The 24,010-nt window shown below is 50.8% G+C and overlaps 2 protein-coding genes across 3 annotated transcripts; one reads left to right on the top strand and one right to left on the bottom strand.

Annotated features, from left to right (window-relative positions):
• Positions 1-324: 324 nt before the first annotated feature.
• On the top strand, positions 325-5,136 carry PRADC1 (protease associated domain containing 1; the record flags this gene model as incomplete). 2 transcript variants are annotated; one of them, XM_080711190.1, is made up of 5 exons in its annotated part: positions 325-391; positions 3,392-3,492; positions 4,187-4,296; positions 4,622-4,789; positions 5,016-5,136. In XM_080711190.1, the coding sequence occupies 5 exons, from the start codon at positions 325-327 to the stop codon at positions 5,134-5,136; spliced, it is 567 nt and encodes a 188-aa protein (XP_080567316.1). The 2 variants fall into 2 exon arrangements, with proteins under 2 accessions (XP_080567316.1, XP_080567317.1); XM_080711191.1 differs by lacking the exon at positions 4,622-4,789.
• A 2,112-nt stretch (positions 5,137-7,248) lies between these two features.
• Positions 7,249-22,318, bottom strand: SMYD5 (SMYD family member 5; the record flags this gene model as incomplete). The annotated part of the gene is made up of 13 exons (XM_080711394.1): positions 7,249-7,396; positions 7,488-7,558; positions 8,207-8,301; positions 9,294-9,350; positions 9,761-9,867; positions 10,203-10,273; positions 10,806-10,868; positions 11,661-11,765; positions 13,224-13,293; positions 13,694-13,815; positions 14,905-15,044; positions 15,774-15,882; positions 22,223-22,318. 13 exons carry the CDS (start codon positions 22,316-22,318, stop codon positions 7,249-7,251), a joined length of 1,254 nt encoding a protein of 417 aa, XP_080567520.1.
• Positions 22,319-24,010: the final 1,692 nt, after the last annotated feature.

Raw genomic sequence — 24,010 nt, 5'->3', positions numbered from 1 at the left:
GAGGTCTGGAAGTCGAATCTATACCAAGAAACGCGGGGGCAGGGCTGGGGTGAGGGCCAGCAGTTGCTGTTAAAAGAGTTTAGGCCAATCAGCCCTCGGCCCCACTTGTCTCCGCCAATAGGAAGTGGGCTAGGGCGCAGAGGCGGAAAGTGCGGCTACATGGGCAGGCGTCGGAGCCAATCAGCCGTGGACCTCGTTCCTGTCCGCCAACCAGCGGGAGAAGCGGGTCTGTGGGCGGGAGGCCGGAGCAGCTGTCAGGCTAAAGTCCGGTGAGCTACGCGCGGCTGGACGGCAGGAGACGCGGAGCCGGGCCGGGCCCTGGAGATGGTCCCCGGCGCCGCGGGCTGGTGGTGTCTCGTGCTGTGGCTCCCCGCGTGCATCGCGGCTCACGGTGAGCGGCCACGGGCGGGGCGGGGCGGGCTTGGCCGTCTAGCTGGCGCGCGTGTCGGGCTGGGGGCCGCGGGTCACCTTGGGGACCCCGCGTCCCGAGGGTAGCTAGGTCCAGAGAAGGGAGGCTAGAGTGAGGGGATGCTATTCCCTAGGGATATGAGTTGGGCGCAGACCGAGGCCGGGCTCTGAATCCTCAGCTCCCCACGTCGAAGCAGGTCATCCCGAACCGCCGCCACACACACTAAGGCCAACCCCGGGGGACGTGAGGTGCGACCCGGGGGAGGCCCAGGGGGCAGCTGGAGACACAAGCTGGAGACATGTATGTTAGCATTCATATACATATACAGAAGCAAACATTCCTATACGCACATTCACATCCACAAGCACCCACGTACACAATCCGCTTACACCTACACGAGCACAGGAACATATACACCTGTACATCTATAACTTACACAGACAAGCACGTGCAAAGGCCATGCTGGCATGTGTGTGTGTGTGAGGAGGAGGTGTTCATGTGAATCCACCAGGGCTTCCTGGGAATGCATCTGTATCTGATGGGGAATCTCCCAGAACAAAAAGGCCAAGCTCATACAGCACTTCTAGGTGGCAGGAGACAAGGAGAGGTAGGGTCACTATCAGTCCCAACCCTGGCACAGTCGTGGCTAGTAGCTTATGGACTAAAGAACCTGTGGCAGCAGCTTCCATCCTTCAGTATTTATCAAATCTCCATGCTGAGGAATCCAGGGACTCAGGGCCAGCAAACCATTAGACTTTGATGCTGTTAAGAAGTCTCTATGCCCCAAAATGATTGGCAGTTCAATAACATTTACTGAGCACCCGCCATATCCTAGTTACTGTGCTAGGCATCAGAAATTCCTCACTGAATGAAGCCACAAACAAAAACCTCTGCCCTGACGGAGAAGGCAGACATTAAAATTATGAATACTGTAAATAAAAATTATCTTTAAAATAACAACTGGAGCCGGGCATGGTGGCGCATGCTTGTAATCCCCGCGCTTGGGAGGCTGAGACAGGAGGATCAGGCAGGTTCAAAGCCAGCCTCAGCTACTTAGTGAGGCTCTCAGCAACTTAGTGAGACCCTGTTTCCAAATAAAATATAAAATGGGTCTGGGAGTATAGCCTGGAGGTAGAAAGCCCCTGGGTTCCACCCCCAGTACCACCACCAAAAAATAAATAAAATAAAATATCAACTGGAAAGCCAGACATGGTAGCACACACTTGTAATCCCAGCATTTGGGAGGCTGAGACAGGAGGACTGCGGTTCGCGAACAGCCTCAGCTACTTAGTGAGGCCCTTTGCAACTCAGTGAGACCCTGTTTCAAAATAAAAAATAGGGCTAGGGGTGTAGCTCGGAGGAAGAATGCCCCTGGGTTCCATCCCCAGTACCACACACAAAAACAAATCAACTGGAAAAAGGACATTTTGAGTAAGCAAAGGAGTGAGCAGTTATGAAGCTGAAGCTTTCTCTGAGAAAGAGATCCTTTAGCTATGACCTGAAAGTTAACTAGATGTGAGCCAGGTAAACAAGTGGGGTGGGATTTGTGGCCAGCCTCAGCTACTTAGGCCCTCCACAACTCAGTGAAACCCTGTTACAAAATAAAGAATAAAAAATAGGGCCGGTGGTGTAGCTCAGATGTAGAATGCCCCTGGGTTCAATCCTCAGTACTGGAGAAAAAAAAAAAAAAAAAAAAAGAGGAAGTGGTGTGGGAGTAGAAAGCCTTCCAGGTAGAGGAAACAACTTGCAGGAAGTCCCAAATAAGTGAAGAAACTGAAAACTGAAAGGAGGCTGGTGTAGCTTGACCACAGGGGATGATGCTGTAGTGGCCGGGTGTCAGAGACAGGGTCTTGTAGGCCACAGGGAGTAGTGTAGACCTTAAGTGCAAAGTGAACTCATTGAAGGGTACTGAAGCCCTGGGAGTGGTGATAAGGTCACGACTGCTAAGATTCCTGGTGTTTGTTTGGGGATGGACTTTAGGGAGCAAGAATGGAGGCAGACAGCAGGATCCTTTGAGACCTTTTCTCAAAAAATAAAAAATAAAAAATAAAAAAAGGAGGGAGGGAGGGAAATGCCAATGGAGGCAGGTAAACCACTTAGGAAGCTGAAACTAGAGAGATGGCAGTGGGACCAGAGTCAGCTTCTGAGTTTCACTGAGAATTTTGTGTGCCCGGGCTACTACATCTCCATTGTGAAATTCTCAGATAACCTCAGAGTGCTCAGTCCTCCTGGCTCACCCTTAGCCCGGGCTACTACATCTCCATTGTGAAATTCTCAGGTCCACTTTAGAGCAAAGATAACCTCAGAGTGCTCAGTCCTCCTGGCTCACCCTTAGCCCGGGCTACTACATCTCCATTGTGAAATTCTCAGGTCCACTTTAGAGCAAAGATAACCTCAGAGTGCTCAGTCCTCCTGGCTCACCCTTAGCCCGGGCTACTACATCTCCATTGTGAAATTCTCAGGTCCACTTTAGAGCAAAGATGACCTCAGAGTGCTCAGTCCTCCTGGCTCACCCTTAGCCCGGGCTACTACATCTCCATTGTGAAATTCTCAGGTCCACTTTAGAGCAAAGATAACCTCAGAGTGCTCAGTCCTCCTGGCTCACCCTTAGCCCGGGCTACTACATCTCCATTGTGAAATTCTCAGGTCCACTTTAGAGCAAAGATGACCTCAGAGTGCTCAGTCCTCCTGGCTCACCCTTAAAAGCAGCAGCAGCAGCAGCAGCAGCAGCAGCAGCAGCAGCAGCAGCAGCAGCAGCAGCAGCAGCAGCAGCAGATATAAATCTCTGAGGCTATTAACTCTGCATCAGCTCTCTTCTCCAAGGCAGAAACCATCCATCATCCCCACAGAGGACCCATTCAGCCGAAGCTGGACCCCTGGGCCCAGACTATAGCCAGCCCAATCAAGAACATACGGTCTGTGATCTGAACCAGAACCAGCTTGTTTCTGGGAGGCTTTTCATCTGTACTCTTTATCCTTCAGGCTTACGAATCCATGATTATTTGTACTTCCAAGTGCTAAGTCCTGGGGATATTCGATACATCTTCACTGCCACACCTGCCAAGGACTTCGGTGGCATCTTTGTAAGTTTGAGGACACCCCTGATCTCTGATCCTTAGCCCCCCCCCCCTTGCCTCAGTGAGGTAGTGACTCTCTCCATCCCATCTGAGTGCTGGGACAGGGACCAGAGTTCATCTCTGACTTCCAGGAGCTGCAGTACAGACAGGAAGCATTTCCAGCTGCTCCCCTGATCATACTAAGACAAGCTGTCTTCTTTGGGGACATGAAATAAAGAAAAAGCAAGGGTACCAGATTGCCCTGCTAGTTCTACCTTTGGTACCTGCCCCCCCCCCACCTTGGGTCTGACCCACTCACCTATCTCACAGAAAGGCAGGGAGGGGTTAACAATTAGACAAGCCTTCATGAGAATTAAGGCTCAAGTATCCAGCAACAGAGAAACCACATTTTCTTCACCTTTTATGATAGGTGCCAGTAAAACTGGATTATCAAGCTAGGCACAGTAACACACACATAATCCCAGTACTTGGGAGGCTGACATGAGGACTGCAGTTTTTAAGCCAGCATGTATTAACTTAGTGAGACCCTATTTCAAAATCAAAATAGTAAAATAGGGCTGGGGGTATAATTCAGTAGTAGAATGCCCCGGGTTGAATCCCCAATACCACACATATATACAAGAGATGGGATCATCAATCTAGTCACAAAGAAGATGCATCTCCTTACTCTCACCTGTCCACATATCTGAACACTTTTCAGCACACAAGGTATGAACAGATTCACCTGGTCCCTGCTGAACCTCCAGAGGCCTGTGGGGAACTCAGCAACGGTTTCTTCATCCAGGATCAGATCGCTCTGGTGGAAAGGGGGTAAGGAGTGGGCAGGTGCGGCAGAGAGGGCAGATCTGAGATCATGGGTGGTAGTGGTGTTTTGTTTTGTGGTACTGGAGATTGAACCCAGGGGAATTATACCTCAAAGCTACACCCGCAACCCTATTTTTTTCTTTATTTTAAGACAGGATCTCACTAAGTTGTGGGCTCCTTACACCACGCACACATACACATACAAATATATGAATGTAGTAGAATGCCCTGGGTTCAATTCTTATACCACACACATACACACAAAATTATCTATGCTTTTGGCTATGTATTTATGACCCTTTAAAGCAAGTCTCGTCACCACCTCTTCCAGGGGCTGCTCCTTCCTCTCTAAGACTCGTGTGGTACAGGAGCATGGTGGGCGGGCCGTGATCATCTCTGACAACGCGGTTGACAATGACAGCTTCTATGTGGAGATGATCCAAGACAGTACCCAGCGCACAGCTGACATCCCCGCTCTCTTCCTGCTCGGCCGAGATGGGTGAGGGTTCCTTGTCTCTGGCTGTACCAGCACCAAGCTTGGTGCCATGACTTGGGGAGGTCCAGGGTAATCACCAGCCCCTTTCTACAAGCCTCATCTTGGGGGTACCATGGTTGGAGGGCAAAAAATGTTGCCAGGCTCTGGAGCTCCCAGAGTGGTGGGGAAAGTGGGGCATGTTGGGGTGTTGAGAAATTGACCATCGCCACCTCTCTTCATGCCCTCCCAGCTACATGATCCGTCGCTCCCTGGAACAGCATGGGCTGCCATGGGCCATCATTTCCATCCCAGTCAATGTCACCAGCATCCCCACCTTTGAGCTGCTGCAACCTCCCTGGACATTCTGGTAGAAGAACTGGTCCCACAATCCAGCCATAAGTGACTCTGGGCTGGGAAAGGGAAACCCAGGAATTCTGCTACTTGGAATTGGGGGTAGCATCTGGGGACAAGTGGAGCCAGGCAGAGAAAAAGGGCTTGGGCCTTGGACACCAAGGGAAGGAAGCCACACTGCTGGCTGTCCCTTCCCCAGGTCCTCCAAGTATGACTTATGCTACAGGAAGAGGAAAGAGCCAGGTCCCGGGCTTCTGGCTAGAATCTGGAACAAAAGGAGCTAAAGGCAGGCAGCCTGAGAACCATCTGTGAGCCATCACATCCCACCTGGCTCGGCCTCCCCACTAGGGTCGTCTCACAATGACTTCATGGCAGTTGTGGAGTCATTTAAGAACTGGTGTTTGGGGACTCAATAAACCCTCACTGACTTTTTAGCAATAAAGCTTTTTATCAGGACTGCAACTGTGTCCTAGAATAAAAACACACAGGGTTAGGAGGGACCTCCAGTCACTCCTCCAGTCTCATATAGTCACTCTGAAGGAAGGCAGCTGAGGCCCAGAGAAGACAATGACTGGCCAAAGTTCTTTTAGGACTAGTGCTCAGACTGCTAGCCTTGCATCCAAGCACAGCCTTCTGCTGAGGAAGCCCCAGGGAACTGTAGTTCAAGCCTCTGGAGGGAACACTCATCTTGTAGCTTAGTACTGGGGATCAAAACTGGACATCTGAGGACCTTGTTCTGGCTTGAGAACATTTATACAACGGAATATTGCTGAGACCAGAGATGAGCCCAAGCTGGGGAGCCTGGAGTTCCCATCTGCCACCACTGCCTGATCTAACTTGTGTCCTTGTAACCCCTGCATGGCTGCTGTGAATCTGGGGCATCCTGCCCAGCTGTTCTTCACAAAGCATTCCCGCAAAGACCTGTCACCACTCACGTTTTATTGAGAACAGTGGGCAGGCAAGGTGGGAGAGGGCTGCCGGCTGCTGTGAAGGAGCACACGCCTGATAAGAGAGGGGCCACACAGGCAGCTTCCACTGGCTCCAAGATCCAGGAAAGGGCCTGTGGGTGGCTCCCGTCCTCCCTGGCGTTCCTCAGCAGGGGGATGTGATGCCCTTGTGTATTACAGGCAGGAAGCAATCAGGAGTGACGGTCGTAATTCACATAACACTCAACCCAAGAGTGAGAGGTGCTCATCTGGGACAAGGAGGGACAGTCATGGTGAATCTTTGAGTATTTAATCCAGCTCCTGTGGCTTTCTGGAAGACTTCAATGTTCCTCTATAGAGGCCCTAAAGATGGAGTCTGAGAGCAGGAGAGCCCTTCACTGACTCATTTTAACTGGCCCCAGGGAAGAATAGAGAATTCTAAATTAAGGAGCACAGGGTCGTCATCCCCCAGGTCTCAGCCGTTCTGCTGGAGTCCTCAGTGGCAGAGGGTGTGAGAAAGGGTGGTGCTCCCCCAAGCACCCCTCCTGAGGAAGGCAGAGGCTTCCTCCATACTCCACGGGCCAGCCACTGTGCCAGGGCCTGAGAGGCAAGGCACGATGGGCAGATTCTGGGGTCTGACAAGGGGTTAATCTCCACGGGAGATGATCCCCCAGCCCAGCCTCAGAGCGGAGAGCAGGTCCCAGGCCCTCCTCCTCACCCCTCCCTGATGGGCTAGCAGGCAGGCCACTGGCTTATCAGCTGCAGCTGGGGCAGGGAAAGGCCAGGAAGTTGAGGCGCCACAACACCTCCCCTCTCCACTCAGTAATAAAAGTCTGTACTCAGATTTGCAACTTCGTTACCCCCTCAAAATAAATCAACAGCCAGCTGGGAGGGGAGAAGCCTCAGGCAGAAGGACCAGTGTTGGTCAAAGGGAAGAAACACTGTTGGGCCCCGCCCCTCATGTCTACCGCGGAGTAGCCGCGGGGAGGCCAGTTCTGCAAGGCTCGGTGGCAGCAGGGCCTGAGCCAATTCAGCAGCAGTGTCAGGGCATGAGGTCAGTGGGGACGCGGGGCCAGAGTCCAGCCTGTTGGCCCTCCGGCAGAGTGCTGGAGAGGGGAGCAGGCGATGGGACAGGGAGTGCCTGCCACGCCTCTTCTCTGGGGGAACAGCTCCTTTCCTAGCAGGGCCCATCTGGGCAGGGCAGCATCACATGTCAGTCATCTCATCTCCTAGCTCTGCATCTTCCGGCTCTCCTTCCTCTTCCTCCTCCTCCTCCTCCTCCTCTGAGGTCACGTTGGGTTCGTCAGCCTCTGCCAGGCATTTGGGGCAGGAACAGACAAACAGATAGTTCTCCCTGCAGGGATGGGGGGTGGTGAGGGTGGATGTTGGGCACCACTGGGATGGAGGGCCCCAGAAACCAGCTGCCCGACCGCATCCCAGGGCACCTGAGGATCTTGTGGCGGCTGTGGCGGCTGCGCTCCCGCTGACAGCAGTCTAAGTAGCTGATACAGATTTCCTGTGGGGCAGGGGAGAGAGGGGATCAGATGGTCTGTGCCCTGTTTAGATAGGATAAGGGCCTCCCCATGCCCAGTCTTCAACCACTATCCCTCAGGGAAGGCATGCACTACCCTGATCCATTCCCACATGCCTTCAGCACACCAGCACTATGAGGTTTCCACAACCCCTGTTTGCGGCCGAGGAGACAGAAGTTAGCTTAGGGCCATGGAGAAAGCCAGTCAACAGCCACAGGCTGTGGCTGGGATCAGAGGTTGTCTTGGTGCAATGCTACATGCCTGGCAAGAAGATTCAACCAAGCTCTGTGCACTGTGCTCGCAGCCAGGACCCACACTAGCCCTGTGTGGCCCAAGCCACAACGAACTACTTCTCGTTTTCTCAGGAGCTACACATCTGTTGATCAAAAGGTGGCTGCAGGCAGGAAACTGGGCACACAGCTGACCCTCAAACACTGTTCTGAGGCTTTCTGAAGTTACCTTTGAAGAAGTATGGTGGGGTTAGTACATGCCCATGGGCATAAAGGCCAAGGCCTGGGACAAGTAGGGATCTGACTCCAGCCTGAACTTTAAGAGGCTGCAGTCACTGCTGCTCCTGATGCCTGGAGAGAACTTGCTAGGCCTCCTCCAACCCCCATGGCCCTGACCCTTACCTCTCCTGGCTTAATATCCTCCAAAGCGGTGACATGCAAAAGAAAGTTGTTTTCTGGGAAGGAGGTCTCTGCATTGGGGACACAGCTGTGGTTGCCTGGATCACAAGAAGCAGATAATGAGGATTACTGGCAAAAAAAAAAAAAAGGTCTCAACTCTACGGAGCACTGGGTCCCTCCCTTTCTTGCTCCCTGAACCTGGCAGGGGTTTAGCAGAGGTACTCAGCCCCGACTTTCCTGCCTCCCCACCCATGCTCTCTCCTGAAGACCCCAGTGCACAGCACAACCCACTGCCACATCACTCCGCACTCTAAGCTCCTGAGACTAGGCAACTTTGTTCTCTGATGTGTTCCCAACATTTCACTGCAGGAAGGCCAGGGCTCTGAAAGGATGCCCACAGCAGACCACTGAACTCAGCTGCTGCTGTCAGACATCAGGTAACAGCTGATGTGGCTGTCGGGGTACCTAGCTTGGGAGGCACAGAGTGGCCCTGTGTGCAGTGAGAAAACCAGGGTGCAGGAGGGTGAGATCTGGAAAAGACAGCTGTCGGAGCTGCTCCTGGTTCTCCCTGTCACGTGCCGAGGACACGCGCCTTCTAGCTGAGCTCCCTCCACCTAGGATCCTACAGGCTGCCTGGACTCTCCCAATGCTCTCCTACTGTATCCCACAAGGCACAAAGCCCACGGTTCCCTCTGCAAGAAGCAGCGCTCTGTGCCTGCGTTAGATAGGGCCTAGCTCACTTGGAGGTTTTATACATAAGCATCTATTAAAGCACAGGTAGGAGGCTGTGGGTATAGCTCAGTGGTAGAGCATTTGCCTACCATGCATGAGGCCCTGGGTTCTGCAAAAACAAACAAACAAAAAGCACTAACAACAACAACAACAAAAAAAAAACACTAGCAGTTGGATAAATAGATGAATGAAGAAATAATGCATCATAAAGGCCCATAAGAATCCCCAAGGAAGCTCAGCCCTAAGCCCTCTCCCAAACTCAACCCTGCCAGCCTAAGAAGACCAAAGATGAACTGTTTCTGGGTGGCCAGATGGCAAGAGCAGAAAGGACGGGCCCATCCCTCCACACAGGACTCACAGCAGCTCTGAAGCACAAAGAGGCCAGACCCTTCACAGTTAAGGAACTCGCCGGTTGCTGTAATACAGTAAGATGCAGACGTTGTCCTACCCATTTTACAAGTGGGAGAAGAAAACTAGGTTTACAAGGACAGGCACCAGCTCCACTGTCCTGCCACCCCACCACACTAATGCACCCAGGCCCCACATTTTACTTAAACTTGCTGCTCTGAGGCACAAGCCTGGCTCTTCTGTCTAAAACATGACCCTATTTGTCTGGCACTCCCCCTCCTCCCACATTGAGCCTCTGGGTGGACCTCAGGGCCATTCCTCCTCAGCGTGTCCTGTGGACAAATCTGAAGCTCCTGCAGACACACGGGACTGCCTCCCCTGCCATCACCTCTGAGCTCCCTGGGGGATGACTGTGTCCACCATCTAACCGGGGAGGTGTCCCCCAGGCTGGGTGAGGCCATCACCCATCTCACCAACCTGCCTCGATGTCCTTGTACAGCTGATCAATGAAGGCATCTAGCTGCTCACGGTCCTGAGGCTTCAGCTCCAGAGCGTCGCAGGCGTGGACCCACTGGCTCAGGGAGCTGGTGTCCAGGCAGACAGTGGTTGGAAAGGAGAAGGCCCAGGTCATAGGGCTCTCCACCTCCAGGCAAGTTAAGCTCGGGCAGAAGGGTCCCCCACTGCCACCCATTTCTCCATCCAGGGCAGGAGACCCTTCTTTCCCAACCCCAAGGCTCCCAGGAGCAGGCTGCATGGCCTCATTCTCTCCAGCTCCCCACCACCACGTGGTTAGCATTCTGGCCAGTCACATCCTAGTCCACCCCAGGCTTGAAAAAAGCTGTAGCTAACTTCCTCAACCAACTCCTACCGCCCTGGCCCGGAGGGATCAGCTGACAGCTCTGAAATATTCCCTCCTAACCTGGTCCCAATTCCTTGACCATTGGTCCCAACAAGAGCAAAGAGAGACCGGAATCCATCTGGAGTGAACCACTGTGGGAGAGAAAAAGGGATGACACTCAGATTAGAGCCACCTGCTATGTTGCTTTATATATATATATATATATATATATATATATATATATATATATAAAACTATATATAGAGCTGGGTGTGGTCACGCACGCTTGTAATCCCCGCGCTTGGGAGGCAGAGACAGGAGGATCGCACGGGTTCAAAGCCAGCCTCAGCTGTTTAGTGAGACCCTGTTTCCAAATAAAATATAAAAAAGGTCTGGGAGTATAGCCCGGAGGTAGAAAGCCTCTGGGTTCCACCCCCAGTACCACCAAAAAAAAAAAAAAGATAAAGATAACTATATATATAGTTTATAGTTATACACATATTATCTATATTGTTATAGCCACTTCCTAATCAACTCTATTCTGGAAGACTTTTAACGTTCCATCCCAACTCTAAAAGACCAAGCTGGCTTTGGCTCAGCTGTCCCAGGAGGAGATGCAGATCCAGTTGCTCCTGGAAAACTGTAGTGACCAGGAGGCCACTAGTCCCACCTCCCCACACTCACCTGGCTCAGAGCTTCCTCATAAAGGGCCTCTGTGAAGAGCCCGCGCAGGAGTTCCAGTTGGCCCTGGTTTAGGGAAGCAGGGAGAGAACTTGCGTGCCTGGGGATCTGCCTTTGGCCCCCAGGCGGAGCCCAGGTCAGGCGAGGGAAGGGAAAGGACTAACTCTATAGACTGAGCTTTTCCTGGGGGCAAAGGAAGGCCAGAGTCCTCATCTCCAGAGAGTTCTGGCAGTTGTTTGGCCTGCTCCAACCCAAGGTGGTGAACCCAAACTTTCTCCATTTAGCAGCGCTTGTACCCGCGTGGCTGAAGTAACCTGACACAGATGGCCTCTCCTCACCACCTCCCCTGGGGCTCCTCAGAACTGGCCTCCAGTTCAGCTCCATTCTGCCTTCTTCCAACTCATTGCAGGGGCTCACCCAGACACGTGCCCTCCACGCAGACGCCCTGCCCTCGGGAGCTGTGCGTGAAGATGTGCTGTCCTCGGTGGGCATCTGGACTTGACTGGCAGTTTCACACCCTCCCCGACTCTGTGAACCCCCAGCTCTCCATTCTCCACTGTACCTGATCTGCCCACTGCTACCTGCTGACAAGGGCTCGCCTTCCTATACCGTGTAAAGATCCCTCCAAGGCAAGGCGTCCAACCCTCCTTCCTGTCACCATCCCTTCCTGTGTCACCTTAGGACACAAAGTTCGATAGTGACAAGAATATAAGTCCTCCAAATTGATTTTAGGGCCTAGGTTCTAACCCCCTCCCGTAGCTAGAAAGAGACCAAAGGTAGAGTTCCCCACAGGTAGCCACAGACATCCCAGGCTATGTGGGAGGGGAAGGGGTAAGAGTAGGTCTGGAGGAGACTAACCTTGAACTTGTCCCCCAGAAGTTTGTGGACAATTTCCTCCTCCTCATTGGCCGTTTTGTTACAGAACTGGGAGAAGAGCCTGATCCAACGGTCCTTATCCTTAGCCTGTAGTAGATACGCATACCTAAGGGTCACTGTGACACCCATGTCCTTAGTGCCAATCCTACTCACATGGGACAGGCAGCGTGTTTACACAGCCCCTGCCATCAGGGAACGACCCCACACTTGAGTTTCTAGGGTCCTTGCCTCTGCCTGAGACTCCCCTGTTCCCCACTGCCCACACAGGCATTTTCCCAGCAGGAGCCAGGCCAGTCAATTCAAAAACTCAGAAAACAGGGGAGAGAAGCTGAGGAATGACAATATTGATAAAAGGGGGCTAAAGTGGCTTCTTTCACTTAATGTTAAAAATACCATCCCCGAGGGGGGGGCAAAAAGCAGTGCTTTATAAATCAAATGTACGAGTCTGTCATGGTGGTGCATGCCTATAATCCTAGTATTTGGGAGGCTGAGACAAAAGGATCTCAGGTTTAAGGACAGCCTCAGCAAATAGTAAGACTCCTGTTTCAAAAAAAATAATAAAATAGGGCTTGGATGTAGCTTGAAGGTAGAATGACCATAGGCTCAATCTTCAGTACCACAAAAAATAAATAAGTAAATAGTCAGGGGTGAGCCGGGTGTGGTGGTGCATGCTTGTAATCCCAGCATTCAGGGGACTGAGACAGGAGGATTGTGGTTTGCAGACAGCCTCAACTACTTAGTGAGGCCCTTTGCAGCTCAGTGAGACCCTGTTTCAAAATAAAGAATAAAAAATAGGGCTGGGGGTGTAGTCTGGAGGTAGAATGCCCCTGGGTTCCATCCCCAGTACTGCCAAAAAAATTGCCGGGCGTGGTGGCGCACGCTTGTAATCCCCACGCTTGGGAGGCTGAGACAGGAGGATCACACAGGTTCGAAGCCAGCCTCAGCTACTTAGTGAGGCTTTCAGCAACTTAGTGAGACCCTGTTTCCAAATAAAATATAAAAAAGGTCTGGGAGTATAGCCCAGAGGTAGAAAGCCTCTGGCTTCCACCCCTAGTACCACCCAAAAAAAAAAAAAAAAAAAAAAATCCAGGTGTGGTGGCATATGCTTGTAATCATAGTACTTGGGAGTCTGAGATAGGAGGATCACAGGTTTGCAACCAACCTTAGCTACTTAGTGAGGTCCTCTACAACTTAGTGAGCCCCTGTTTCATAATAATGAATTAACAAAATAAGACTGGGGGTATAACTTGGAGGTAGAATGACCTTGGGTTCGATCCCCAGTACCGCAAAAAATAAAAATAAATAAATAAGTAAATAAATAAAATGCATGAATTGCTACTGCATGAGACATCTCATAGATCAAAGCATAGAAGCAAAACAAGCCCTGACTCCCTACACTTGATTCATGTCCAGCATACTCCAAAAGCTTTCCACAGCAAGCAGCTCTCCGTTGGGAAGCCCAGAAGTGACTATCTGAGCTCAGGCCTTGAGGCAAGGAGGAGACTGAGACCCAGGGCTGAGTGGCGAGGGGTCAGATGGGCTCACCTGCTTCACTGTGGCCACCATCCGGGCCATCAGCATGATGCTCGCGGTCTCAGGAGGGTAGTGAACACTCCTGGGAAGAGAAAATGAGTTTGGCCTAGAAATTCCTTCCCCAGTGGCTAAGCCCTGAGAAGCCCAGTCTGGCTGCTACAGAGAAACTTTCCTACTAATTCCATCAATTACCAAAAAGAGAAAGGCCTGGTGAGACTTGGGCAGATTTTGTGCCCCCATGGGATTAACAGGACTCTTTCTGGGTGTGTGTCAAGTGCTGAAGATGGTGGACTGGCAGCCCAGATTAAAGGTATGTGTGTGGCATGACTTCTGTTAAATCTTAGAATTTAACACAAGTCTTCTTTTAAATTCTAAGATTTTTTTAACAGAAAATCTAGGAGGTGGTTACTAAAGAAAACTGGCAACATCTGCTGAACCCAGGCAGGGAGGCAAGGACAAAGGAAAGAAAGGAAAAGACCTACCGCCATGCCTCCTGCAGCTTATTGAGAGGATGCAGGGGGTCATCCTGGGAGGGACCTGGGCACAGCACGCGGTGGTACTGCTCTGCGGCCGCCAGCTGACATTCTGCACTGCAGTACATCACCTGTTGGGTGGGGCAAAAGTCAGCACCTTGGGACCTGGCCATGGGGCGGAGGCTGCAAGCCCAAGTAGCCCAGGGTGTACTCACCTCTTCTTTCCACAAACTGCCCTGAGCAGGAGCTCAGAGGTGCTGTGAGACGAGAAAGCAGAGGGTGCTCTGGCGCGCAAGGGAGGGCACCTAACTCTGGCTTATAAAGCCACAGCATAGGGAAGTTTTTTAGTGAGAAGGGAGAGTCCTTGCCAGGCCCCCCAGAAGGCAGCAAACTCTCACCACCATTTTCTATTTTCTTTCTCTTTCTCTCTCTCTCTCTTTCTTTTCAGTACTGGTGATGGAACCCAGGGGCATTCTACCTCCAAGCTACACCCTTAGCCCTATTTTTTATTTTATTTTATTTTTTGTGGGTCTGGGGATGGAACCCAGGGGCATTCGATCTCCAAGCTATACCCCCTGCCCTATTTTTTATTCTTTTTTTTTTTTTTTTTTTTGGTGGTACTGGGGTTCCTGGAAGCCCTTCTACCTCCGGGCTACACTCCCAGACCTATTTTTACATTTTTTTATTTGGAAACAGGGTCTCCTAAGCCAGCGTGCGCGGCTGGCTTCAAACCTATGCGATCCTCCTGTCTCTGCCTCCCAAGCGCGGGGATCACAAGCGTGCGCCACCACACCCGGCTTATTCTTTATTTTGAGACAGGGTCTTACTAAGTTGCAGAGGGCCTCACTAAGTAGCTGAAGCTGTCCCTAAACTGAGATCCTCCAGTCTCAGCCTCCCAAATGCTGGGATTATAAGCATAAAACCACCATGCCCGGCTTTATTCTTTATTTTGAAACAGAGTCTCACTGAGTTGCAGAGGGCTTTTCTAAGTAGCTGAGGCTGTCCCTGAACTGAGATCCTCCAGTCTCAGCCTCCCGAATGCTGGGATTACAAGTGTGTGCCACCATGCCCGGCTCTTCTAGGCCCTTTCAATGTCTTGCCCTACCTCTTGGCTCTCGGGGGCCCTGACCAGGTCTGTCTGGGCTCCTGTCTTCCCAGTGTGGAATCCGCTAAGGCCTCCCTCGCCCACTCTATTCCAGGAGCCTCCCAGGGATGCTCACCTGGCAGTGGGGACAGATCTGGTGCAGCTCCTTGCGCACACTGCACAGCTCCGGGTGAGGTAGGACCTGGCCCGGCTTCCCAGTCAGCCTCTGGGCATTCTCCTCTGCCTTCTCCAGTGCCCGGAGGCAGTGGTCACAGGCTGGGGTGAAGCCAGACATGGCAATGTAAGTGTCCCAAGGCAGCAGGCACACCTGTCCTTTGCATAGCAGTGTCCCCAGTGTCCCCGACACACAGTAGGCCCTCCACAGAAGTTTGGGAAGTGAATGAATGACATTAATGATGGAGTGAATGAATGAGTGGATCTTCTATGCATCCAAAAGTGGATGATCCCCTCATCCCTCTCTAGAACCCCTGGCCCTTCTTTCTGCCCCCTTGCTTCTCATTCAGACTCAGTCTGCGTGCTCCCCCACCAGCCACAAACGAGGCTCTCTCCACTCTCCAGAGCAAACTGGTCCTCCCTCTATGGTTTGTCTCTAGCTTACGAAGTGTGAAAAAGGCATGTGGCCAACAATCCTACTTACTCTAACTCCTACCTTAGGCTTCTTTGAGTAAGGGTCACAGAGTCACATCTGAGGGGGACACACTGGCAGATTGCCCTTCAGCATAACATCTAGATGCCTATTCTGAGGCCAACTCTGAGTTCTGCCTGAGTGACAGACCTCTCCAGGAGCACGTCAGAGGAGCACGGCCCCAAAGTCTGAGTGGCCACAGGTGTACTTCTCAGATACAGCTCTCCAGAGAAAGACAGCACTTCCTCCCAACACCCAGAGTCCTAGAGACATCAGCCAGTAGACGTGTATGTGGCTCTCTTCCACGCACAAAAGTGACTGGGCCTAGCAGCCATGAGGAATAGGCAGGATGCGCTCACCTCGGTAGCGATAAAGTGCATTCCAAAGAAACTGCGCCGCCACCAAGGGCTTTTCTATGAAGATGGTCTCTCCTTTTCGGATCAGCTGTGTGGCAAACAGCCCCTTTCCCTAAGAGGACAGAGAAGAGCAGGATGGCTCTAGGAAGGGACATAATTCATACCTCAGCCACATGCCTCCCTCGAGCAGAGGCCGCTGTCTCTGAGGGTTCAGGGAGGGCGGTCAGCAGCCTCCACAACAGCCTCCTCTGCAGAGGCGGCTCTAACCCACTTCTGGCTGCGCCTGCCTCTTGCAGCAAGCGGGAGGCCTGGCTGGGGAGGGAGCCAGCACAGCAGCCTGCCCCTGCGGCCTCTTGAGTGCTCCTGTTTCTTTTTTTTTTTTTTTCTTTTTTTTTTTTTTTTTGGTGGTACTGGGGTTCCTGGAAGCCCTTCTACCTCTGGGCTACACTCCCAGACCTATTTTTTATATTTTTATTTGGAAACAGGGTCTCTTAAGCCAGCGCGGCTGACTTCGAACCTGCGCGATCCTCCTGTCTCCGCCTCCCAAGCGCGGGGATTACAGGCGTGCGCCACCACGCCCGGCGTTCCTGTTTCTTTTTAGCACAGGCATTCTGGCAGGATAGCTCCTCTGCCAAACTCAGAACAACAAAAATGAACAGGCCCGCCCAGGACCCACGGCAACCCGTGGGCCACAAATCTCAACCCCGTGAACAACTCTTGGAGCCACTTAATGGTAGAACAGGACAGGTGAAACACAGTAGGAACAAAGCCACGGACACCCATGACTGTTCCTGAAGCCTCACCCCCAAGCCTTTAATCTTGAAACAACCTAATAAAAAAATTATTTTCTTTTTATTTTGTGGTACTGGGGGTGGAACCCAGGGGCTCTTCTACCTCCGGGCTATACTCCCAGACCTATTTTATATTTTATTTGGAAACAGGGTCTCACTAAGTTGCTGAGAGCCTCACTAAGTAGCAGAGGCTGGCTTTGAACCTGTGATCCTCCTGTCTCAGCCTCCCAGGTGTGGGGATTACAAGCGTGCGCCACCACATCCAGCTTCCCCACCCTTTTTATTATCTTATTTGGAAATAGGGTCATACTAAATTGTTAAGGCTGGCCTCAAACCTGTGATCCTCCTATCTCAGCCTCCTAAATACTGGTATTACAAGTATGTACCACCACATTTGGCTGAAAAAGAAGTCTTAAGACTAGGCAAAACTCTATGACCATTTGTAAATTTTAAATTTTTATTAAAAGATGTTTTCTAGCCAGATGTGGTGACACACACTTGTAATCCCAGTACTTAGGAGACTGAGACAGGAGAATTGCTGGTTTGTGGCCAGCCTCAACAACTCTTGAGGTCTTCCGCAATTTAGTGAGACTCTGTTCAAAATTAAGAATAAAATAGGGCTGGGAGAGTAACTCAGAGGTAGAATGCCCCTGGGTTTAATTCCCAGTACCACCAAAAAAAAAAAAAAAAAAAAAAAAAAAAGGGAAGAAAGCCCAGCCTGGCATGGTGGTGCATGCCTATAATGCCTCTAATCCCAGTACTTGGGAGGCTGAGACAAAGGACTGCAGGTTCAAAGCCAGCCCATGCAACTTAGCAAGCTCTCAGCAACTTAGTAAGACCCTCTATCCAAATAGAAAACAAAATTAGTTGGTCTGGTGTAAGCCATGCTGAGCTCTGGCTAGTGTACACCATTATGGCGTTTCAGCTAGCTTCCACTGCACCTGGTCGGGTTTCTGTCCCAACTGGTCACATCCCTAGCATAGTGACTAATTAAAAAAAAATGGTTTTTGGTGGTACTGGGGATTGACCTCAAGGGTATTCTGTCTCCGAGCTACACTCCCAGCCCAGCCCTATTTGTCTATTTATTGCGTTACTGGGGATGGGAACCAAGGGCATTCTATCTCCAAGCTACACCCTAAGCCCTATTTTTTATTCTTTTTTTTTTTTTTTTTTGGAGGTACTGGGGGTAGAACCCAGAGGCTTTCTACCTCTGGGTTATATTCCCAGACCTATTTTATATTTTACTTGGAAATAGGGTCCCACTAAGTTGCTGAGAGCCTCACTACGTAGCTGAGGCTGGCTTCGAACCTATGCAATCCTCCTGTCTCAGCCTCCCAAGCGCGGGGATTACATGGGCCACCACCCCTGGCTATTCCTTATTTTTGAAACAGGGTCTCACTGAGTTGCAAAAGGCCTCACTAATTAGCTGAGGCTGTCCGTGAACTATGGAACTATGATCTTCCTGTCTCCACCTCCTGAATGCTGGGATTACAATCATGCACCACCATGCTGGCTTCCTATTTTATTTTTTAATTAGAAAAGGATCTTGCAGCTGGGCGTGGTGGTGCAAGCTTGTAATCCCCGCACTTGGGAGGCAGTGACAGGAGGATAGCTCAGGTTTGAAGCCAGCCGCACTGGCTTAGGAGACCCTGTTTCAAAAAAAAAAAGTATAAAATAGGTCTGGGAGTGTACCCTGGAGGTAGGAGGGCTTCCAGGAACCCCAGTACCACCAAAAGAAAGGGTCTTGCTAAGTTGACAAGGCTGGTCTTGAATCTGAGATCCTCCTGTCTCAACCTACGAAATACTGGGATTACAAATGTACACCATCGTGCCTGGCCAGTTGATAATTTTTTTTTTCCTTTTGTGGTATTGGGGATAGAACCCAGGGCATTCTACCTCTGAGCTACACCCACAGACCTATTTTTTTATTATTATTTTTTGTTCTGAAACAGGGTCTCACTGAGTTGCAAAGGGCCTCATTAAGTAGCTGAGGCTGGCTGCAAACCTGGATCGTCCTGTCTCAAGCCTCCCAAATGCTGGGATTACAAGCGTGAGCCACCACACCGGGCTGAGTTGATAAATTTTTGAAAACCACTCCTGCCAGCCGGGAGTGGTGGTGCACGCTTGTAATCCCAGCATTCAGGAGGCTGAGACCAGGGTTCACAGACAGCTTCAGCTCCTTAGTGAGGCCCTCTGCAACTTAGTGAAACCCTGTTTCAAAATAAAGAATAAAAAATAGGGCAGGGGGTGTAGCTCGGAGGTCAAATGCCCCTGGGTTCCATCTCCAAACACACACACACACACACAAAAAAAACACTCCTGCCAATATCTAGAAAAGCAATAAAAAGTGATCGAAAACTACCCCCACAATACTGTGAGACAGTTCTCTCAGACTTTCAAAGAATACATAATTCTAATTTTACTCTAAACCAAGCATAACCCTCATGTGGTAACCTGAGGAAGACAGCACAAAGACAAAAAAAAAATCATATACCAATCTCACTTGATGACAATTCATCTCGCTCTCAAGTCCAGATGTGTATGTGATTCTGTCCAGCAGCAGATTAGGTATAAGCATAGAAAAGGTGACCCGCTGGGGTCTTGATAAAAGGCTGGGACCAGACAGCTAGGCAAGGAGAAGAGTTGAAGTGATGAAAAGAGAAGTGATTTGGTGGGGCATGCTTGTAATTCCAGTACTGAGAGGTTGAGACAGGAGGATCACAGGTTCACAGCCAGCCTCAGCTACTTAGCGAGGGCCTCTGCAACTTAAGTAAGAGCCTGTTTCAAAATAAAAAATAAAATAGGATTGGGGGTATAGCTCAGGGGTAGAATGCCCCTAGGTTCAGTGCCAAGTACCACAAAAAGGGAGAGAACAAACGCCAGGATTTGGGAGGCTGAGACAGGAGGATCGGTGTACAGCCTCAGCTACTTAGTGAGGTCCTTTGGAACTCAGTGAGACTCTTTCAAAATAAAGAATAAAAAAATAGAGCTGGGGGTGTAGTTTGGAGGTAGAATGCCCCTGCATTCCAACCCAAGGACCCAAAAAGGCGGGGCGGTGAGGGTATGGAGAGATAGGGACAAGGCTAAGGAAGATAAAAGTGAGTATCACTCCCTAGGAGTGAAGAACTGAGACATCATCAAACTAGGGGCCACCCAGGAGCACTAAAGGCTCTAGATGTTAGCAACTAGGAGCACAAGAAGAGAGGGCAAGGCCAGGCGTGGTGGCACTTGCTTGTAATCCCAGTACTTAGGAGACTGAGAAAGGAGGATCACAGGTTCACAGCCAGCCTCAGCTACTTAAGTGAGACACTCTGCAACTTGTGAGACACTGTTTTGAAATAAATAAAAATAGGAACAGGTGTGATGGCTCAGTTTATAATCCTAGTACTTGGGAGGCTGAGACAGGAGGTGCATAGCCAGCCTCAGCTATTTAATGAGGCCTTCTGCAATTTAGATACTTTTTCTTTTCTTTTCTTTTTTTTTGGAGGGGGTGGTACTGGGGTTGCTGGAAGCCCTTCTACCTCTGGGATATGCTCCCAGACCTATTTTATACTTTTTTATTTTTGGAAACAGGGTCTCTTAAGCCAACGGGGCTGGCTTGGAACCAGCGTCTCCGCCTCCCAAGCAAGGGGATTACAAGCCTGCGCCACCACGCCTGGTGTGTGAAATACTTTTTCAAAATAAGAGCCGGGCGTGGTGGCGCACGCTTGTAATCCCCATGCTTGGGAGGCGGAGACAGGAGGATCGCGCAGGTTGGAAGCCAGCCTCAGCTACTTAGTGAGGCTCTCAGCAACTTAGTGAGACCCTGTTTCCAAATAAAATATAAAATGGGTTTGGGAGTATAGTCTGGAGGTAGAAAGCCTCTGGGTTCCACCCCCAGTACCACCACCAAAAAAATAAAAATAAAAATAAAAAATAAAAAATAAAATAGGGTTGGGGGTATAGCTCAGAGATAGAATACTCCTGGGTTCAATCCCAGTACTGCAAAATAAATAAATTAATTAATTAATTAATTAATTAAAAAATAACACTGGGGGTATAGTTCAGTGGTAGAATGCCCCTGGGAAAGAGAGAGAGAGAGAGAGAGAGAGAGAGAGAGAGAGAGAGAGAGAGAAGAGAGAGAAGAGAGAGAGGGGGAGAGGGAGAGAGAGAGAGAGAGAGAGAGAGGAGAGAGAGAGAGGGGGGAGAGAGAGAGGGGGGGGGAGGAGCTATTTTCCCCTGGGAGAAGAGTGCTCCAGATGCCTCTGGAGCAAAAAGAGAGCACGGGAAGCTTGGGCTGGGAAACTGGATCAATATGAAGATGCTGACAGCAGAGACAGATGACTAGAGGGCTAACGTCTTGGGCAAGGACCAAGGATACACACAGTCACTACACATTATAAATTATTCAACCTCACCATTACCCAAAGAAATGTAAATGAGAACAAAGCAATACCATTTTGCACATGTCAACTGGCAAAGATAACTAGTAAAGAACATAGTGCTGGAAAGAACAGAAGGATGTATGCACAGACACAACAGAAAAGGCCCGTAAATAAGGGTTTGGTTGAGTGAACTGTGGCCCTCCCATGAAGTAGGTGATTATCCAGATCTCAAAAATTAATACATAAAAACAAGTTTATTAATATTGAAGGACTCGCTGCTGCACCAAAGACGTAGTATCTAAAAAAGCGATTTTAATATACACATACTTACACAAGTACAGGATTGTGAATTATTTTTATCTTTATTTTTCTCACATGCATTTCCTTTTTTTTTTCTTTTCTTTTTCTTTTTCTTTTTTTTTTTTTTTTTTTGGTGGTACTGAGGGTGGAACCCAGGGGCTCTTCTACCTCCAGGCTATACTCCCAGACCTATTTTATACTTTTTTTTTTTTTTTTTTTGGTGGTACTAGGGGTGGAACCCAGAAGCTTTCTACTTCCGTGCTATACTCCCAGACCTGTTTTATTCTTTATTTGGAAACACGGTCTCACTAAGTTGCTGAAAGCCTCACTAAGTAGCTGAGGCTGGCTTCAAACCTGTGCGATCCTCCTGTCTCAGCCTCCCAAGCTCAGGGATTACAAGCGTGCGCCACCACGCCGGGCTCTCACATGCATTTTCTATTTTCTTCTGCAACGAACCTTAAAAACAATAATAAGAACGACGAAATCACGTCACTCTAGCAATCAAACATCTCAAACGCTCTTCCAGCGTTGGGGTTCTGGTCCAAGTTCCTTAGCACTCCAAGACCCTGCATGAAGGGCCCTGGCCTCTCTCTCCTCAGTCTCCCACCCATATCTCCATGCTTTTTTATATTCCGGCTTCCTCGGCCCAGCATGCCCGCACCCATCACTCCCGCGACCCAGCAGCATGACCCCAGACTAGGCCAGCAGGGCCAGGGCCCCCCAGATCCCACCCAGTGCAGCGGTACCAGATCCGCTGGCTGGCAGGCCGGGGTCAGCTGGGAGGGGGCACGCGCCGGAGCCCGGGGGCCGAGGGCGCCGCGTGACCGCTCCAGGAGCCCCGGCACGCGAGCAGACAGGGAGCCCCGGTCCACTAGCAGGGGCCGGACCGCAGCATCCGAGCAGTGTAAGAGCCTCTAGTCTCTGGGCATGGGTCTCCGCGGCCGTCTCCCAGGCCCGACGGGGTGGGGGCTCCCGGCAGGGTCCGCCTTGACCTCACCTTGGCGCTGCTCACGAAACGGACTTCCACGGCGACCCGGGCCCGGCCCGCCACGCCCACGCAGAAGGAGAACACGTCGCACATGGAGGCCGCCATCTTGGGCGCGCCTCCGCCTTTTGACCCTTGGCCCCGCCCCGGCCCCGCGGCCCCGCCCCCTCCGCGGCCCCGCCCCCGGCCCTCCCCGCGCCCTAGAGCGTCGGAGGTTGGGTGCCTTTTGAGGGTAGCTGGGCCTGTCTTTGTGCTTTTACATCTGTGCCGGTTGTGTCTGTGTCTTCGTGGCTTCAATCGGAGTCGATGTATACTTACATAGGTTTGAGGTATCTAAGTCTGAGTTCATTTTATGTATCTGTTGTGTATCTCTGCACAGTGGCTAGTCTTGAGAAAAGTGCTTTTTGGATGGGGAGCAGGGGAAGGCTGCCTTTCTGACCTTCATCTTGAACTAGCTTATACACCCTGGGGTTCACTCACCACACCTATACACTCTTCAACCTGACACAAGATTCCCTTTTTCCATAAGCCCTCTGGCAGTGGGGGCACACCTCCCTACACAGATCAAGCTGGACTTGTGCCTCTTTCAGATACTCCAGGGCCATTAGGTTCTTGCAGCCCGGGATGATGGAGCAGTCCAAAGTAGACCTCAGTCAGAGGATCCCTTAAATTGGATGCAAAAGTGAGGGTACATATGCACTGTTCTGGAGAACCGGAGAGGGGACACATCCTTGTTCAGGACCCCGAAAAGCTGTCCACCACTGACCTACTGCACCTTATCCCCACAGCTAGGCCTGACCTCCACACCTTGCCTCCTTGTCCCCCAGTTGGCTTTGCCTTCTGGGAAAAAGAACCTGTGTTTGCATCTGCTAGGGCCTCATGGTGACATTTGGGGACCGGGCAGGGCCCACTAGCTGTTTAATAGGTAAATGGCCTATTGATTAAAAGAAAAAAGTGAGCCAGTTCCTGAAATAGGGAGATGTAGCTTAAATTCTTTTGATTAATAGAACTGACCTTGAGCCAGCATTAGGAAGAATTTCTCTGAAGATAGGGACAGATAAGTTTCTTTTTCTTTTTTTTCCTTTGAGGTACTGGGGATTGAACCCAGGAGCATTCTACCTCCAAGATACACCCCCATGCCTATCTTTCGTTCTTCTATTTTGAAACAGGGAATTACTAAATTGCGGAGGGCCTCACTAAGTGATTCTCTTGTCTCAGCCTCCCAAGTAATGGGATTGCAAGTATGCCACCATGCCCAGCTGACACAGAGGTTCTTGAAGCTGTACCTTGGCTCCCCTCAAGCCTGCCATGTGGTTTCCAGGCCAGTGGGTGGGTGTATGCTGGTTGTTTCCCAAGGTCAGCTCAGCTCCTTGCCTTTCCTCCCTATCCTTCAGAAAATCGGGCCTGAGAGCAGCTCGGGACTGTGCCCTCTCGCCACAAGGTGGCAGGACAGGCATCTCTCCCTCAGCGCTGGGAGCCATTCTAGAATGAAGGGTGTGTGTTATAGAAACCAGCTCTGAAAAATGCAACTCACAGGTGTGGCCTTTCAGCGGGCTTCCTAGAGAGAAACAGAGGAGATTCTTGGGAAGGAAAGGGAGCTATGAGGCAGGAGCTTGAAGGGGGAACACAGAAGCCATCTTATGAAAATACAGCAGGAAGGGTGGCAGACATCTCTAATCCCAGATAACTTGGGGGGCTGAGACAGGAGGATGGCAGGTCCAAGGCCAGCATCAGCAATTTAGCAAGAACCTCAGCAACTTGGTGAGATTCTGTTTTAAAAAATATAATGGGGAGCTGGGC

This window comes from Muscardinus avellanarius (genome assembly GCF_963383645.1).
Source record: "Muscardinus avellanarius genome assembly, chromosome: 15".
Lineage (NCBI taxonomy): Eukaryota > Metazoa > Chordata > Mammalia > Rodentia > Gliridae > Muscardinus > Muscardinus avellanarius.
The sequence above is the reverse complement of the archived record's forward strand: the minus strand, read 5'-3'. Positions and strand labels throughout refer to the sequence as shown.